Here is a 19,359-nt window from a genome sequence, read left to right as displayed (position 1 = left end):
GGAGCCACCCCAGGATGGAAAAACAGGTGGCTGCCACCTTGACCACTTGGTGACGCATGGAGAGTGAATCATCCAGAACGAAGCCAAGGTTGCGGACCTGCGTCACTGGAAGGGGTGGAGGACCCATTTCTGACGGCCAATGAGCGGGGCTCCAAAGGTGCTTGTGCTTGCCCAGAATGACCGCCTCCGTTTCATCTCCGTTCAGTTTCAGGAGGTTTGCCTGCATCCACTCTGCTACTCAGCTAAGTCCTAGTTTGAGACCAGATGGATTATTTGCTTCAGCCGAGGTGAGGGGGAAGAGAATCTGGGTGGCGTCTGCGTATGAGTGAAGGGAAAGACCTGCGTCTTCCACGATGGTTGCTAGGGGCCTCACGTAGATATTAAAGAGCAAAGGGCTCAGAGAGGACCCCTGCGGCACCCCATATGCAGATGAACAAATAGAGGAGGAAAAACCAGAAGAAACAACCTGAAATGTCCGGTGGCTTAAAAAAGAGGCCAGCCAAGCAAGAGCAGAGCCAGTCACCCCGGCCGCTTTCAATGCTCTCAAAAGAATGGAGTGTGAGACCGTGTCAAATGCGGCGCTTAAGTCTAAAAGAATAAGCGCTGAGGTCTCACCATGATCAAGGCGAGTGCGTAGGTTCTCAGTGACCCCCAAGAGGGTAGTTTTGGTGGAAAAGTGGGAGTGGAACGCTGATTGGGACGGGTATAGAAATCCTGTAGTCTCCACATGAGAAGTGAGATGTATGTTAACATGCCTCTCCAAGATTTTTGAGAACATGGGCAGCAGGGAGATGGGCTGGAAGTTGGCAAGCGTCTTGGGATCAGCGCCAGGTTTTTTTAAAAGCGGAACCACCAAAGCTCTTTTCCATTCGTCGGGGACAATGGATTCCCGCAGTGAGGTGTTCAAAAGCTCTTGAATAACTGAAAGAACATCAGGAGATAGCTGGCGAAGGATGTCCATAGGGATTGGATCCAAAGGGGAGCCTGAATTTACTTTCGCCATACAGGCAAAAAACGAGTTTGAATCAAACAGTGGCCACTTCAAGATCTGCGTTTCCGGAAGTGGGGGGTCTAATATGTCCAGAGTAGAGGAGTCAGGAGGGGACTTGGGGGAGGTCAGAGAAAGGGCGCTGTAGATAGTTTCGAGTTTTGATATAAAAAAGTCTGAAATTTCATTGCATTCCACTTCCCCTAGCCCAGGTGGGGTGGGAGAGGTGTTAGAGCCTGCTAACTTCTTGACCATAGAGAAGAGAGCTTTTGGCCGATTAATAGCCCTTTCAATAGACTCTGCGACAAAAAAGGCTTTCGCCTTCCTGCAGGCTCGATGATATCTCCTGAGTGCTGATCGATAGATCAGTTTGTCATTAGGAGCGTAGGCTTTTCGCCAGGATCTCTCCAGGTGTTTAGATTCGGACTTCATTACCTTTAGATCGTCCGTAAACCATGGGGCTGGGGCAAGGCGTGGGATGGGTCGTCGAGGACGTGGCGCCAATGGCGGTTGATGTTAGAAGTTAGCCAGTGAGATACTTCCTGAACCAGAGAGGTGCACCTAAGTTTGGTGTCGGGGCGGGTGGCGGTGAGTGAGGCGTCAAACGCTGAGATGTTCAACCTAGTCCAGGCTCTGTGGTTGGCCATGGTGCCAAAGCAGGGCATGCCCTTCGCGGTATCAGCAGGCAAAGTGAAGTGAATCGCAAAGTGGTCAGACCAATCAAGGGGAAGGGCAGGAGAGGTGCAGTGAAACAAGATGTTGGAAATGACCGGATCAAGTAGGTGGCCTGCCTGATGGGTAGGACCATGGTTGCGCAGTATTAAATGCATGGCCTTTTAGTCAGATAGAAACATTCGGCTTAAGCCATTATGTGTGTCTTCCAGATGGAGGTTTAGATCTCCCAGGATGGTGAAATTGGCTGACTTCATCACATAAGGGGCTACACGTTCCACGAAAGAAGAAAGCCATTGAGTTGGTTTATCAGGGGGGCGGTAGATAAGTATTCCCGATATCGTCAGTTGATGCGTGACTGCCAGTTTGAACAGCACGGCTTCACAGTCTGGGAGTAGAATAGCTTCCAAAAAACAGGAGTAGATATCCTTAAAGATAATTGCTATCCCACCCCCTTTCCCAGTGGCTATGTCTTGCCTGACTATAACATAGCCAGGCAGCAGGGCACAGGCCACATCTGGCCCAGAACTGGCATGAAGCCAGGTTTCCGTAAGAAACAAGGCATCTGGCTGGGTGGAAGTTAATAGATCAAATATATGATCTTTGTTTTTGGGCAGAGATCGACAATTAATGCTCCAAAATTTGTAAGATGAAGTAGATGGTACTGTGAGTGCAATGTTACAAGTAAATTGATAGTTACAATGTGGGCATTTGGCCTGGGTGTTGAACGAACAGTTGAGTGGTGCGCAGAGAGGAAGGCTGCAGCTAAGGCGGCGTAGCTCCTCAGATGAATATGAGATTGGGCGGTGGATTGCAGGCTCGAATTGGGCAGGGTTCCTGGCCGCTGGGCGCTTCAGGGCGCAGGCGGGCTTGCCTTTGGCACGCCGCCGGCGCACCCGCTGCACCCGCCCGCTGCGCGGCCAGGAAGTGGTACGTACTATGTAGGATTGGGAGAGGGAGGGACTCATCCCAGCACAGGTGCGCACCCCCCAATGGCAGCAAGCCCTACCTCCAACGCATCAGATCCTAGTCGTTACCGCGAGGAGCGGGCGGTGGGTGCGGCGGGGCAGGGTGAGTAAAGCGCTTGCTAAAAATAACACAGTTGCAAGTCTAAAAATGCAGTAAACAAAGACGGAAATACAGTTTTTAAAAACGAGGCTGTCTCGTCCTCCGGCTTCCGCCTCAGAGGAGTCGCAATCACTGATCTAAGGCGGGCGGGGCGGCAAGGGATTAAGTAGGCGAATGGGCGAGACTCATCCCAGCACAGGTGCGCACAATGACTCAACCCCCAATGGCGGCAAGCCCTACCTCCAACGCGTCAAATCCTAGTCGTCTGCGCGAGGAGCGGGCGGTGGGTGCGGCGGGGCAGGGTGAGTAAAGAGCTTGCTAAAAATAACACAGTTGCAAGTCTAAAAATGTAGGAAACAAAGAAGGAAATACAGTTTTTAAAAATGAGGCTGTCTCGTCCTCCGGCTTCCGCCTCAGAGGAGTCGCAATCACTGATCTAAGGCGGGCGGGGCGGCAAGGGATTAAGTAGGCGAATGGGCGGGACTCATCCCAGTACAGGTGCGCACAATGACTCAACCCCCAATGGCGGCAAGCCCTACCTCCAACGCATCAGATCCTAGTCGTCTGCGCGAGGAGCAGGCGGTGGGTGCGGCAGGGCAGGGTGAGTAAAGCGCTTGCTAAAAATAACACAGTTGCAAGTCTAAAAATGCAGTAAAAAACTAAGCAAATACAGTTTTTAAAAACGAGGCTGTCTCGTCCTCCGGCTTCCGCCTCAGAGGAGTCGCAATCACTGATCCATCTTGGGAAGGTTTTAAAAGCCCTGCAATCTGCAGGCCTAACTATCAAGGCATCCAATTGCCAGTTAGGGCAGAGCACTGTGGTGTACTTGGGCCATTTTGTTGGTGGAGGCCAGGAACAGCCCTTAAAGCCAAGATCCAGGCCATCCTGGACTGGGCAGCTCCAACAACCCAGACTCTAGTTAATACATTCCTTGGCTTGACTGGATACTACAGGAGGTTTGTGAAGGGATATGGGTCCATTGTGACTCCCCTCACAGAACTCACCTCCAAGAAGATGCCCAAGAAAATCAACTGGACTGTTAGTTGCCAAAAGGCTTTTGTCACCCTAAAAGAAGCAATGTGCTCGGCACCAATTCTAAAAGCACCAGATTATGCCAAGCAGTTCATAGTGCAGACTGATGCCTCTGAGCTAGGGATAGGAGCGGTACTATCCCAGGCCATTGATGAAGGCCAAGACCAACCTGTTGCTTTTATACGAAGAAGGCTTCTCCCCAGAAAGCAGCGTAGGAGTGCCATTGAGAGGGAGGCCTTTGCTGTGGTTTGGTCCCTGAAGAAGCAGAAGCCCTACTTGTTTGGAACTCACTTCCTGGTTCAAACTGACCACAGACCTCTCAGATGGCTAATGCAAATGAAAGGAGAGAATCCAAAACTACTAAGGTGGTCCATCTCCCTACAGGGACCTGGGATTGCCCATGCCAATGCAGATGGACTTTCCAGGTTCTTCCACTAAGACAATTAAGACTCCATAGGGCAAGGTTAGTCTCATCACCTCTCGTTTGGGGAGGGGGGTTGTGTGAGAAAGTGCCATCTTTCTTGCATGGTATGCCCCCACTTTTTGCTGAATTGCTGGTGTGCTTTGACTGAGTGTGCCCTGGCTCCTGCCAATCAGGTGCCCAGGGCCTGTGTTCCTTCCTTAAAACTGTGTTGAAACCTAAACCTAATTGGCATCTCTGGCCACATGTCAGCCCCAGGTAACTGGTACCCTAGGTACCCAGAGCACTGTGACCAGAGAAGATCCCTAAGGGCGGAAGCACGTATTGTGTCACCCTTAGGGGCCTCGTACCCTGACACACACACACTGCCTTTGCAGGCTGAGTGTCTTGGTGCAGAACAAAACAGAGTTAACATGACAAACATCCCTGTGTACCATGCCCACAACACACTGCCCTGGCATACCTCAGTAACCCCCATAGCTGGGTGTTAAAAGTGATGAGAGAGTAGGATTAAATACCAAAGGACATACAGAACTAATTTTCTCGTTATCTCTAATTATTTAATGTGTATATAGATCATGACAGTAAAGTGAAAGAAGCGACCCCTGAAATAATATAGTCCTGAAGAAGGTGGTTCCATATCTATTGGTCCCTAACCACCGAAATGCGTCGACGCCTGTGTGTTAAAAAGAATCCAAGAAAGCCAAGGGACCATATAAGATACAAGAGAATTTATGTACAAAAGGTCCTTCTTTATGATATTTTGGCTATTGGAGCAGTCTTCTTAATAATTTGAATTGAACAAATAATTGTGTTCTTTGAGTGGGGTAACAGTATTTCATGTTTTTATTTTGAATGTGTTTTTGAATAAAATTGTGATTATTGGTTTTGTCTTAGGATATGATATACAATGAAATGTATTAAGATGTGTTATAATAGTATGTAATACTTGCTTCGTTCTTATTGTTTCGGAATTGAATCCCGAATTTTAAAAAAAAACTTTCTTTTTTAAAAATGCGATAGTGTATCTGAATAAAATATTGTCAGTATTTAATTCTACTGTGTGATTATATTGTGGAATAAATCAAGCCCTATTGGGCACAGGATGTATGTTGAAAGGAGTGGATATTAATGACGCATAGTGGTTTCCAGGGATTCCTCTAAGGCTTTTTTGTCTACAGGTGCATGAGCCCTGTAACCCTACCGTACCCAGGTCCATTTCTTGGCACTGTAAGTGCAGTTCTGCCATTTAGAGTATATGATGCTGGGAGGTCGTCATCACGAACTCCACAGCAGCATGAAGGCTACACTGAAGACTAAGAAGTTTGCTATCAAACTTATCAGAACATTAAACCCACACTGATGTCAGTGTGGGATTTAATGTACAATGAACGACAGTGGGCAACTTAGAGTTGCCCCCTGAAACTAACCTTCAACCCTTGTCCTGATTGAGAGGCTACCTAGGCTACCACCCAGTAGACATGTTGCTGGGCCCCTGGGTAGAGAGCCATCCGCTCTTGTGGGCCTGCAACAATGCAAATCCTGTGGCGAAGTGCTAGGCCTCCGCCCCCAGGATGGGCAGGGGGAGCTTCAAAGGCCTGCCGCTTTTGTGAGCTTCTCCAGGCCACTTGCTGTACTCCGCAACTAGCCCCCACCGGTTCTGACCCCACTCTGGCGGGAAGACAGGCGGGAAAAACAAGAGAAGGAAAGGGGGTGTGCCAGCCCCTGTCAACCCCACCCCTCAGGTGGGGGAGGTGAGGTGAAGTACAACTCCGGGCTCTCGCCATCTTGAGGATGGGGAGCCCTACCCAATCAGAGACAGGCTCCTTTCCCCCTTCCACTGGAGAGTGGCAGGATAGGGGGTGTACGCACCCCAGGGAGGGACCCATTGGTCCCTGACCTTCCCCTACCTGTAACGTCTCTAAATCTAGTATTTAGGGGCACCCTGAACCTTCCTTCCTCAGAAGAAGAACAAGAAGATAGAAGACCTGCAGAGCAGCTGCTAATAAGAGGACGACACCAACTGACTTGGCCCAGCCCTACCGGCCTGTCGACCCTCGAACCAGCTCCTGCTGAATTCCGGCGTCTCCTATGGTCAGCAACCTCGAAAACCCCAGGGGACCCGACTGCCTTGCTCATCTAAAGACTGGGACTCCCACAAGCAGTGGTTCTGCTCAAACAGCAACAACCACTGGAGCCAGCCAGGAACCGCAAATCCAGCACACTCTGGACCCACCGAACCCGGCCTGTGCCTGAGTGAACAAAGACCACGAGGACGTCCCCCCAGCGATTGTGACCATGAATCCAGAACCCAAGGACCCTCCTCGACGCTCCTGACCACGCCTGCAGCCTCACAACCAGGGACCCCTCCAACCGCAACCAGCTGAGGTTAAGATTTCCCGACACCAAAAGACACCCCTGCACCCGGTGCCCCACGGCCCCCTGTGCGCAACTCCTGGGTGGCTACTTAACCTACAGCTTCCCAACTTACCTCTCGAAGTGGTGGTCGCACCTGAAGAATCTCTGGCCCGAGCCTGCAGCCTTTGTTCAACCTTCGGCTTTCCCATTGAAATACATTGGGCGCCCGACGGCACAAAAGCACCCTGCCGCCCAAGTGCCACTGGAAGTGGGGCAACTGTCCTATCGTCCTATCCTACTTCCCCACTTGCCCTGTGTAAGTGACCAGGAGCCCAGCTCCCACAGCCGCGTGGCCTGCCTGCTAGCAGCCACCAACCAAAGGCTGCCCCTGCCCACCATAGCTAACATTCGGCCTACTCACTCTGCACCCGACTGCCCCTGTGCCACTGAGTGTGTACTGACTATACCTACCTGACCCTGGAGACCCCTGAGTCTACCCCCTGAACCTTAACTCTGCCAGCTGAGTACTTACCGAAAGAACGATAACTTGATTTTCTCCATAGGGTAACATTGGCTGGGTTTCACTCAGAATTTCTTCTAAGTGTCGAGTTTTGCAACTTTGAAATATTCCTTAAAAATCATCTGATCAACAAAAAACGAAATTACTCACCTGCTATCAGGAGAGATCCTAGTGCTGGATCTTTGTGCCCAGCACTGACCCTCAAAAGTAATTAAACCGTGATTTTCCAACAACCTGATTTTCTCCCATAGGGAAACATTGCCTGTTTTTTTTCCAGAATTACTTCTAAGTGTCTATTTTCGAAACATACAAACATTCCTTAAAAATCGCCTGTGTAACAAAAACAATTTCTTGCAACTGTTTACAGGAATTGCACCAGGGCTGAATCCAGGATCAAGCCCTGAGTAAAAAAAACATTTGTAAAGTGATTTTATTTCATTGACTTAAAACTTCCCATTGAGCTCAATGTTATTTTGTGTTTAACTTGTATTGCATATTGCAACAACTGTATCGATTGCATTTAAAAGTCTTTTGCTTTTCAAAAGTATTCAATTGCAACCTCTCATTCTAAGTATTTAGGATACCTACTTGTGGTTTTAAAATAAACAACAATATATTTTTATATGCAAAACCATTAGAGTTCAGTTCTTGAGTATGTGAGACCATTTGCTGACTGAGTGTGTACAACAAATGCTTTACACTGTCCTCTGATACTGCCTTACTGCTCAACCAAGCTACCAATTTAGGGAGTAAGGTTATATCTAACTTTAGCCTCTGCCATACCTCTGGGGACTGTGGACTCTGTGCACACTGAACCTTACTTTGGTGCAGTATATACAGAGCCACTTTCTTACAAACCTCCTGAAGGCTTAAGGGCTCATGTTAAGGTTGCTACAATGACTTTGCAATGTGAAGTCCGAGTCGTAGACATCTGTCAGGCAGCAACGTGAGCATCCCTACACACATTTATCAAACAGTACTATCTGGATCGTCATTTTGGCTGTTCAGTCCTGCAGGATTTTCTAGTGTAAATTTGACTGCAGTCCCTCCTCCGGTGATGACCTTGCATGGATATCTTTTCAACGGTAAGGAATCTGTGTCTAGATGTCTGTATGAGATATACAAGTTACTTATCTTCGGTAACGCCTTATCTGGTAGAGACTTGATCTACCTGCAGATTCCTTACCATCCCACCCATTGTCCCCGTGCTGCAGGCAAGTTTCTATGGTCAGGGCTGTTCCCTTTCCTGGTCATAGTTTCTTAAAAAACACCCTATTGTCAGTACTCTTCATGGCTCCACATTTCTGGCATGGAAAGTCGTATAAAGCAACTGGTGTCAGCGCACTGAGGTGGTGCCTATAGAGTGATGGGGGTGTCACTTCCAGTGCGGATGATGTCACTTGGAGCCGACCAACGCCACCTATTGACACGCAGGGGTATTGCTGGAAGAAAAATCTTCCATATCCAGTATGATGCCCGGGAAATTCAAAGGTAAGGAACCTGCGCCTAGATCACTTTTCTACCCCATAATGCGTTACTGAAGGTAAGTAACGTGTCCTGTGATTCTTTCAAGATTCCAATGCCTGTCACTGTACTTTTTACATATTGTTTTGTATTTATTTTATTTTTTAATATTTTGTGCTTCTAAAATCTCCAGTACCAGCTCCAGATCATACTACTTAATAGAGATGAAACCCAGCCCTTCATTAAGAACTTGCAATTCCATTTTAGCACAAAGCTTCTGAGGTTTTGTACCAGTATTATTTCCCTTATTTGGTCTTCCCTTTGTTCCGCCTGACCTTGGGAAGTTGTTCTACAATTTCTATTGATTGCTGTGCTTCTCTTTTGTCTCAACCTCTTCATTGTACTTGACCTAAAAAAGGAATCTGACGTTTTGTCTGAGGTACAACCTAGGGTGGGTAAGAGGGCTGCCAGGGATTACATTGTTCATAAATACTGTTTGATGTCACCCCAGTACTGGTCATAAGAACTGTGCGATGTCTCCCAGTATTCTTCCTCACTACTGTCTTCTGTAGAGGTAAATGTCCAAATCTGGGGGCTGGATCTCCATTGCAAGCTCACTGGAGACATGACATAATACCATACCATTAAAATTGTGAATGACAGGATTTCGGACACAGTATGATTTATTTGTGTTGTAGTTTAAAGATGTTGTGTCTTTTCATTTATTTTTGTAAATATTGTGAGGTTATACACATTGCATATTGTTTGAGTAGTGGTTTGCTTGGTAGATGCATGCACTATGCTTTGCAGAGCTAACCATAACTGTGGAATTTCAAGGGATTTTCAATTTATTTCGTAACCATAACTGCACTTTGTTTTTCTTTAATTGATCATCAGAGGTTTCTTTTAAACATATAATAAGGGGTTATGACCAAAGCTGAAAAGAATTTAATTTTAACGGTTTTTTACATACAACGTCTATAAAAGCAGCCCTTTCCACAAGCAGTTAACCCCTACTGAGCATGACCTCAAGCTAAGTGCAGTGGGGCTGGTTTCTGGTCCTGCGCAACTGTGAATTGTCAATGGAAACCATGCTACCTTGTGCCAACTGATAGTGTCAGGATGCACTCCGCAGGATCCAGTTGTAGCAATTATGTTCCACCTCCGGACCTCACCAACACACTGATATATTTAATTATACAGGGTGTTCGAGCGATCGGGCGAGGGAAGGAAGGGAAGGGAACAGCGCGGAAAGGGAAGCTGTAAAAGAAAGCACACCAGGTTATAACATACACATAATATGCTACTCTCATTGCATTCTCACTAATGTCATGTTAATCACCTGAAACATGCTCTCAAAGTCTCCTGTTTCAGCAGAGATAGCACATGAAGTCATGTAGTCTTCCTTCCCCCTAAACAACACAAGAACACCTTGATTACTATAACTTGTATGAATGATCTAGGGTGAGTGTTTGTGCTAATATCCTATTACGCACCCTATGTTATAAATATCCAAACAGAAAAATGGAATCCCTCTAAAAGACACCACTGCCAATCAATTCTTGACACAGTATTCTCCAGAGACAAATGAAAGCAGAATGTAGATCAATATCCGGTACCCTTCCTATATAACAAAGACTTCAGTGTCGCATAGATTCCTTCATCCATTCACTCAACCAAATATCCCAGATAAGAATAACAAATACGGTAAGATGTGGTGACTGTACCACTATCTTCCGCTTTGATCGTTATCCACCAGTTTCACAATCCAGACTCCAAATACGGTAAAGCGTAGTTCCATTCACTACTACTTTCCGCTTTGGCACTTGTAATCCAGGCTCGAAGCAAAACTCGCTCGCAAGCTGGGGCGCAACCAGAACACAGTACCTTTGATAGCAAGACGCCAAAGACTGCGCGGTCCGGTGGAAGTAACCAGGATACCAACCACCGACCGAAAGAATACGAACTGCCAGGAGAATCGCCAACCAGAATCACGCACAACGTTTGCCAGCCCCGACCTCACATTTATAGTGTAACGCTCGAGAAGGCTCATGGGAAATGTAGTTTCAAATAGTCAGGTAGGCGCGACGCTCTTAAAACCTGACAGATAGCTGCAAATGGAGGGCCTTATTAACAAAGGACATAGAACAGGCCTATCTTTATATGTGTAGAGTTCGCTTTCTTGACTGCGGAGTCTCCGTAGTTGTAAACTTACTATTAACTTGAAGTTAAAAAGGTAACATCACAAAAGTGTAAGTTTACCTTTGCGAATAATGGCTTGCAGTTTGCAAGTTAAAATACATTCTGGTACCTCATCTTACATGCTAATCCATCAAATGGGTGCAAATGTTATTAGTATATTAAAGCTTTTTTTGAACTCACTCTTTAACACCTTGGCTGCTTGAGATATTTATCTCCTGTGCTGGACCATAATAGAAACGGGTGTGGTCATGAAGAGCTCAGCTCGTTATGAGCACAGGAGCACTGTGCCTCATAACGAGCTCAGCTCATCATGAGAACCGAAGGGGTTAAATGTACCCTCCCTTGCAGGATCTGCACGAAGAGCTGCATGAAATTGGTATCTCTACAGTGGGCTTAACTTGACATGCCAGTGGAGAGCTAAACTTATAAATTCCTGACACATTTTGTGTGCTGTACCAAAAGCTTCCAATATTCATCGGAAATGAACAAATGTTGCCTCTCCTCTTCTTAACCATGCTTCCTGTGATGAATCTGCATAAAACCAACATATCTGGAATATGTTAAACATTTCAAGTGTCGGTAAAATGCCAGCAAAGTACCAAATCGCAGTGCTTAATTTCTAAAATATGAAGTGCAGGTGCTCAAATGTTTGTCCGAGGCCACCCTAGTTTACCTCTACTGACTCCACCCACTTACTTTATTAGCTCCACCCACATCAACTGACACTGCTAAAAGTTGGATGAAATACCCAATCTGAATTTCAGCAAGGGAGCCTTCCTCAAAGTCAGCTTTTGATAGGAGGTTCCCCTGCCTTGTGAACATTTTTAAAAAGATTACATCAAAAGTGCATTTAAAACACAATTTTGGAATACATTAGCTACAATCACTAATGCATTGAAAAGGTACAATTCCAGTGCTCTATGTGCTGATTTAGGTAAAGTACAATACTGGACTATGGCATTTTTTAACATAGTCTGAGTTCAAAGATACAACTTTTACGTAGCTTATGTGACAAATTAAACCAAAATGTTCTGAAAACACTCTAAGCAGATAAACAAAGGCACCCAAGTCAGAAAGCATGGAAACTTCAAACAAAGGCATCCAAGCCAGTGGTGCTGGAGCCATTTTAAGAGTGTTGGTGCTGCCCTCAAAGTTACATCACTGAAAAAGTCAAGATTGTGAAAAGTCCAAACATCACACTAAGGACAAACATAGCAATGAGCCTTGCCCTTTCCGGCAGAGTTGGTGAGGGTGTGGATAGGTATGTTGCAGTGGAGCATTTTGAAGACCACTGCTTGTTGAGTGGTGTTGGTGAACTGTATGAACCATATCTTTCCACAATCCTAAACTCACCAACCCCCAGTGCCTCAACTTCCTGCTCTATCCAGTGCTGTGGTAGAATTTCTGCTTATCGGCTGATGCTTTGGACAGTTGAGTAGCTACCAGACATCACTAGTTGTAAAGGATACGATTGTAGGCATAGCTCTACGAAGCAGTGGTAACGATTCAAGATAACTCGACATTTGGACTCTGAAGCTAAGAAAAGTCCTGTGAGGAAGACAAGTTGTATAGAGGGGATCTGACTTCTGCCGTCGCATCTGGTATGTTTTGCACCTCCAGTGCTTGGCACTTTAACGTAAGGCAATCTCAGTAATGGGCTGGCGAGGTGAGCAGGCCTCCCTCGAAATAGGAAAAACTCAGACTTTCCCACATCCGAAAAGCAGACCCGTGCCTTTGGGTCAAGACTTCAAGGGTACTTTGCAGGCAGCATGTAGGCCTGTGTTTAATGGTGAGAGTGAAACTGCAAGCTAGCCCAAGCCTATCCCAGAGATGCTTGTGCTGGTAGGGATACTTTGTTGAGCTTCCTGCAACAGCTGTGTGTTGTAGCGACTACCAGGTGTGTATTTACGAGGGATAACTTTACCTCTATGTTCTGGCTTGAACACATGTGCAGACTTATTTAACATATCAAATGTACACATTTGAAAAAGAAACTTCAATGTAATGACTTTAAGTAATATTTTTTCTCCAGAGCAAAATAGAGTACATTTTCACCACAACCTTGTCCTAAAAATTACAAGCATTGCTCAAAGGTGTTGAACAATCATGGACGTGTAACGCCCTGTTTGGGAGCATAATGTAGCTGCTTTAATAAAGGGTGAGGATTCAGCTCAAAATGATGTATGATTGAGACAAGCTTGATACACAAATGGGTGCAATATCTGATATTTATATGTTTCTAATCTCTAATCTTCATGACTGGATTTTGCTCGCCAGAAAGTGTCATTCATAGTCAGTACTTCTGGTTCATAGTCATTGAAATGTTACTCATAATTACACTGAATTGACTGAAATTTTGAAAATGGCACTCATAGGAATCTGAAACCTTGGCAGCTATGCGGCGGGTATCAGTGTCACTGGGCGAAAGAAGGGTGCACTGCAACGAGAGCAGAAGGACATCACTACCTGGCAAATGAAACTCTCTACTGAGAGTCCTGCTGCGAAGAGAAGAGCACTTCCTTCCAGGCCTGGCTGTTCCCTATTTACTTATCCAGCCTCTGCTGCAAGGTAACCAAGCTGCTTTCTGGACCAGAGATTGTATCCTGCTGCCAATGTCAATACTTGCTGCTAAAGACCCCCTCCTCCCACCGAATGAAAGTTACTGCTAAAGGCCCCACTCACAGGCCTATAAGGGAGAGGGCAGCTCTTTAATAAGTGGCACTGACATAAACAGAAGGTTAATTAAGCTGTTAGAGCATTCCATCCAATAGTAATATGATGTTTTAAACTGGAGCTAAAAGTCTTCCAAGACAGTGCAAGTAGGAACCTCAAGCCGTTGGTCTATAGGCCCCAGGAATGCATAGGTAAAGACAAATTATTTGGATGTGGCAGGGCAGTGGTTCATGCCAAACCACACTCACCTGCTACAACCCCTAGGGCCCTGATATTCTACTGGCCTTATCACTTTGGACACAGGTGATAAGCAACCCATTTAAAGGAAGGCAGCTGTTTACTAGTGGGTTCGAGAGTGAGAATGTCATCCAGACCTCCCAAGTAATGGTAGAAGTCTCAGGTTAGGATGGCTTAAGCCTGCAGCAAACATTGGTGTTAATATACCTGCGTAGGCCAGTGCTGGGAAGTGAACCCTCCAAAAGCATGTACAAAGCAAAGCTTGTAGTGACGTGTTCACGTAGGCAAGAGAGGGTGTTGGGTAGTCTTAATGTCCCGACTCCTGGCCTCCCCCAAGCTATCCACTTTCTTATGCAGTTCAGAAACTAGGTTCTGCACCATTTTGATTCCATGCTGACTTTTCTTGGTTTATTTTATTTAGGTCAGGCTTGAAGTTTAATGTGGGAGCACGCCCTTGAGAGTCAGTGCTGCACCGGTGGATAGACTATGTTGACCTTAGTGCATCTACATTTGCAGGATGTCGTGCTGCTGCAGTAATCCCAGATACCGAATACAAGCACTGGGTTGAAGTCTCCCTCGCAGCTCAGTGTAAAATATCTTCCTAGTATTTAGTCCTTAATGTCTGCGCCAGGGATCCTGGAGCAGCACCTGCAGTTCGGGTTCAAAAGAAGGGAAACCTATGTTGTCAGAGTGCACCCGCCTTTGACAGAGGAGACCAGTGGTATCATGCCTGCGTCGGACACTGCCCCACGTGGTGCAGACTCCTACGTTGGCGATGCTGAAACCTCGCCAAAGGGTCTGCATGAAGAAACGACTGCCTCGGTCCACACTGAGATCAAAGGTAGCTCAATTTTCTTGTAAATTGGTTTTCATGAAAGCATGATAAATAGGTAACATGTCTCTTTGTTGGTTTGAAGGGAGGTATTGTTTATTTCTGCAATAAGGTAGTTTCACATTCTTCTGCAAGAAGCCAAATTACCAAGCACCCCTGTCCCTTAAAAAAGTACAATTTCAAAACTGAACACTTTAATGAATGAACACTTTTTAACACCAGTGTGGAATTGGAGCTCTCCAGTTTAAATGGCTTACTTGCGAGTAGCCGTTCCGGTTCGGCCTTTACATTTTAGAACATGTTGCCTTGTTTTATCCCATTATAACATAAGTTTTACGAATCCTAGAAAGCAAATGGATGTTTGTAATAATTATCCAGCCATCCCCATCAAGTACACCACTACCATTGTGGCAACAGACAGTCAGAGTCCCACTGAGCACTGAGCTGAATGAAAAAGCACAGAAAATTAACCACTATGCAGGCCAGAGTGGTGAGGAACCTCTTTTGTTTTTTGGGAGCCTTACCCATCAACAAACTGCTGGTTACTCAAATCGAGGGCTGCCACAGCCTTACTGGACAAGAGTTAGGAATATTTGCCAACTCTAAACAAGTGTGCGAGCAATTTTTAGCTCAGCATGTTTTCCTGAGAGGAAAGAGAGTCTGCCTTGAGAGACACAAGTTCCAGACCCAACCACTCAAGCCAATAAAGATTTAAATTTAGGGACAAGTTAGCTACCAGGGATGGGATCGTAGAAGACAATGCACAATCACAACCCCTTTTTTGGAGTATGAGAGGGGCACCAGTGTAAGAAGCACCCCTGTCCCTTAAAAAAGTACAATTTCAAAACTGAACACTTTAATGAATGAACACTTTTCAACACCAGTGTGGAAGTGGAACTCTCCAGTTTTAATGGCTTACTTGCGCGTAGCTGTTCCAGTTCGGCCTTTACATTTTAGAACATGTTGCCTTGTTTTATCCCATTATAACACAAGTACTACAAATTCTAGAAAGCAAATGGATGTTTGTAATAATTATCCAGCCATCCCCTTCAGGTACATCACTACCATCATGGCAACAGACAGTCAGAGTCCCACTGAGCACTGACCTGAGGAAAGAAGCACAGAAAATTAACCACTATACAGGCCCGAGTGGTGAGGAACCTCTTTTGTTTTTTGGGAGCCTTACCCAGCAAGAAACTGCTGGTTACTCAAATCGAGGGCTGCCACCGCTTTACTGGACAAGAGTTAGTAATATTTACCAACTCTAATCAAGTGTGCGAGCAATTTTTAGCTCAGCATGTTTTCCTGAGAGGAAAGAGAATCTGCCTTGAGAGACACAAAAGGTTCCAGACCCAACCACTCAAGCCAATAAAGATTTAAATTTAGGGAGAAGTTAACTACCAGGGATGGGATCGGAGAAGACAATGCACAATCACAGCACATGTATGGAGTATGAGAGGGGCACCAGTGTAAGAAAAATGTAAAGCAGAGGGACAATAGAAGAAAGATAATCTTTTATAAATACTCATATTATGTTACTTTGGGGGACTGGTCCACAGTAAGTAAAACTACAAAAAAAAATATATATATATATACAACGAGAAAGGTAGAGAAAAGAGAGAGTCAGTGAATAAGAATGAGAGAGGAAGGCAGGAGGAATCCGGTGAGGAATAGGGGAAGTATGGAGAAAGAGAGAAACATACAGAGAATGGAGAGAGGCACAGAGTGAGTGAGGGAGGGAGGGTAACTAAAGGACAAAAATATATTTCATGACCAGATCCTATTGATGGATTGTTAATAACCTTGAAGTTATAAACCATTAAAATAGAAATTCTGCTTGGCACCAAAGAATCGGATATTTGGAATACGGTAGTGTGGCACCAAATTGTGCTTTCTGTGCTAAATCTGTGATTAGAAAGCGAGGTTTCCAAAGTTTAAAGTTTCTGCTTATTTAATTTGAAAACACCTCAAATGCGGCTTCCATGCCTGAACCCAGGTGGTGATATATCCATGTGGCAACTTGCGATGCACCGTCTGCTGCAGAATCTCGGAACGCAACCTAATGTATTTTCAATTTTGAAGGTTAAATTGCACTGATTTAACCATTTCGAAGCAGTAAACTGTTTAGAGGAGCAGGAGCCTAGAGGATACTTCAGGCCCAGGGCAGGGGCCGGGCAGGGCCTTAACTTAACCCCAGCCGGCCAGGCCCTTCATCGTGATATATGTGACCGTACGACCGGCGGATGCTACTAGGCCAGGCAGAGGCAGTGGCGCAGCATCATCATCACTGTCACGACACCACGCAAAAAAATAAAGCAGCATTGGTTAAGGTTTGACAATGGGCAAGGCTCAGTGCGTGGCTATCAGTACTCGGTTATGGTTATTAAGGTTACATGGTGGGCACGCCGGGGCACTGCCTTAACTAACTGATACATATAGCCCTAAAGCAGCAAACTGTTTAGGGGAGCGGAAGTCTGGAAGAAACTTCAGGTGCCGGGCAGGGTCCTTAACTTAACCCCGTCATCGTGATATATATCATATCTATGTGGACTGAACGGCTGGCGGCCGATACTAGGCTAGGCAGAGGCAGTGGCGCAGCCATGCAGCATCATCAAAATCACTGTCACAGAGGGGCGTGGCTTGGGGCCACTGATGGAGGCCACCTGAATCGCGAGCTCCGTCACTAAGCCCGCATTAATCCTGATTTAACGGCACTCCGAGCCCCCTGCCCCACCGAGGCGAAAGGTGAAGGGGTAGAGCCCACTCAGTGATGACCTGAGACGTGAGCCTGGCCCGAAGCGCAAGATATGACCGCTGGAAGCCTGATCGGTGAGGACGAAGACACGCAGCCTAAAATGGCGGCCCAACGAAGAGAGTAAAACCCAGTGCGACGCGGATGATCCTAGTGGCGGCGCCTTTCTGGAGCAGTCGACCGGTAACGGGCCGAGAGGTGGTGGGTTCTGCAAAACCTTCGAACTGTTAGTGGAGGTGGGAGTGGAGCGGACCCCTCCCCCCCCCCGAGAAGCAGACGCCTCAAGGCTGCTCCAGTAGACAATGAGCAGCAGGGAACTGTGGAGCGCTGAGGCGGAACCATTGTGTAAGTACCGCAGCTGTGGACTGTGGCGGAGATCCTGGGCCCAGCACTGGCGCGGGCAGCACAGAGGAGCTGGTGCTGTAAGCTGAGGGCCCAACCGGGGTCGAGGAGCATTGCGGCCTACTGGGAGGAGAGGAATCGAGCACGGCCGGGGAGCGGTGCCCTGAGCGGACTGGCTGCACCTGGGTGCTGGGGGCTATCGTAGGCGGCCTGGGGATTGCGGCCTGGGCCTCAGGGACCAGCCGGTGACTGTGGCGGAGGGTCCCGGCCCGCCAGGCTGTATCGGGGAGCCGGGATCTGGATGGAGGGGACCGGTCTCTCCCCTGGAGAGGAAAGGCGACGAGGAGGCATGATGGTGCCAGCAGGTACCCCCCGGGTGGCCGGCCAATGCACTTCGAGATGCCCGATGCGTCGCGCTCAGTGAGGGTGATATCCTGGCGATTGGAGGTGAAGGAGGCCCTCGCTGGGAGCAAAATTGATGGTCTACAGAGGACATTGGACAGGAGGCATAGAGGAACGGCTGGGGGAACTTGCCGCCATTGACAAAGAGGCTATGGTGGCACCTAGGAGGCTGAGAGAACTCTACCAGTGCAATGTCCACACAACTGCCCTACCTTGTCTGGACTTGATCTCGGCCTGCTGGTAGAGGAGCTGAGAGGCCAAACCAGACACTGGGGTGAGATTGGGTGTGACCCTACCAGCACGGGACTCTAAAAGACCTTCTTGTTGGAGACGCGGGGGGCTCTTCTCCTTGTGGCGTCTCACCATGGGAAAATTGAAGGGCAAGAAAGAGGGGGCTCAGCAGCAATCGGACACTGAACTAACTGGCCGAGGGAGCAAGAAGAGCCTGAACAACCGTGTAATCCCCACCTGCAGCTCCAACTGGACAAAATCTTGGCGGCGATAGCACACTCCAGAGCGGCGCTGCAGCAAGATATAGCGCAGGTAGCCACGGGCTTGGGCCTATTGCGAGCGGACCATGGTAAACTGGTGGACAGAGTTAAAGCGGTGGAGGGAGCGCTACAGGCCATTGAACCGCTACAAAGCGACCTCAAGGCCACAATGACTGATGTCCTGAATCGTATTGGAGCACTGGAGAAGAGGGCAGAGGAGGCGGAAGGGCGCAATCGCCTCAACAATATCCGCATAGTGGGATTGCCGGATAAAATGGAGGGAACTGATACGGGGCAGTATCTTGAGTCATGGCTCAAGACGGTGGTGGCTCCTGAGGGCCTCTCGACCTTCTATACTTTGGAAAGAGCACACAGGGTGCCCGCCAGGCCGCCTCAAAAGGGATGGCCCCCGCGGCCGGTGGTAGCGAGGCTGTTGCTCTATAGCAACAGAGATCTTCTGCTCCAAAGAGCACGCGTGGATGGCCCCTAACAAGTGGGGAACAGTAAAATGAACCTATTCCCGGACTACACTTATGAAACCCAGTGAGGCCGGACCTTCTTCTTGGTCGTCAAGAGAGAACTGAGGGAGTAGGGTTTCCAGTACTCGCTGTTATTCCCGGCCAAGCTGCGAGTCATTGTAGATGGCACATCAAACTTTTATGACACCCCGGAGGACGCCTGTGCTTGGTTAGAGTTGTACAGAGCTGGGAAAGATGGCACGGGGCAAAGGGCGCAGGTTCCCGCAGACCATCTGCTTCAGAGGAAGTCAAGGAGGCTTTGGCGTAGGCGGAGAAACCTGAGGAGGCTCTTGTTGCAACAGACGGAAGCAGAACGGCGGGATGTACTGGACTCGGTAGCAGCCCTGTCGCGAGCGCAGGGACGACTGTCTCCAGGAGGAACAGACT

The 19,359-nt window shown here is 47.5% G+C and overlaps 1 protein-coding gene across 1 annotated transcript in view; it reads left to right on the top strand.

Annotated features, from left to right (window-relative positions):
• The window catches only part of LOC147708350 (uncharacterized), a 361,159-nt gene extending 342,215 nt beyond the window's left edge, over window positions 1–18,944 (top strand). The window contains exon 4 of the mRNA XM_086925726.1: window positions 18,438–18,944. Coding sequence (XP_086781852.1) covers window positions 18,438–18,944 — 507 coding nt within the window. The remainder of the gene's footprint in view (window positions 1–18,437) is intronic.
• Window positions 18,945–19,359: the final 415 nt, after the last annotated feature.

The sequence above is a fragment of the Lissotriton vulgaris genome, chromosome 6 (genome assembly GCF_964263255.1).
Source record: "Lissotriton vulgaris chromosome 6, aLisVul1.2, whole genome shotgun sequence".
Taxonomy (NCBI): domain Eukaryota; kingdom Metazoa; phylum Chordata; class Amphibia; order Caudata; family Salamandridae; genus Lissotriton; species Lissotriton vulgaris.
This window is presented reverse-complemented; position numbering and strand designations above follow the sequence as displayed.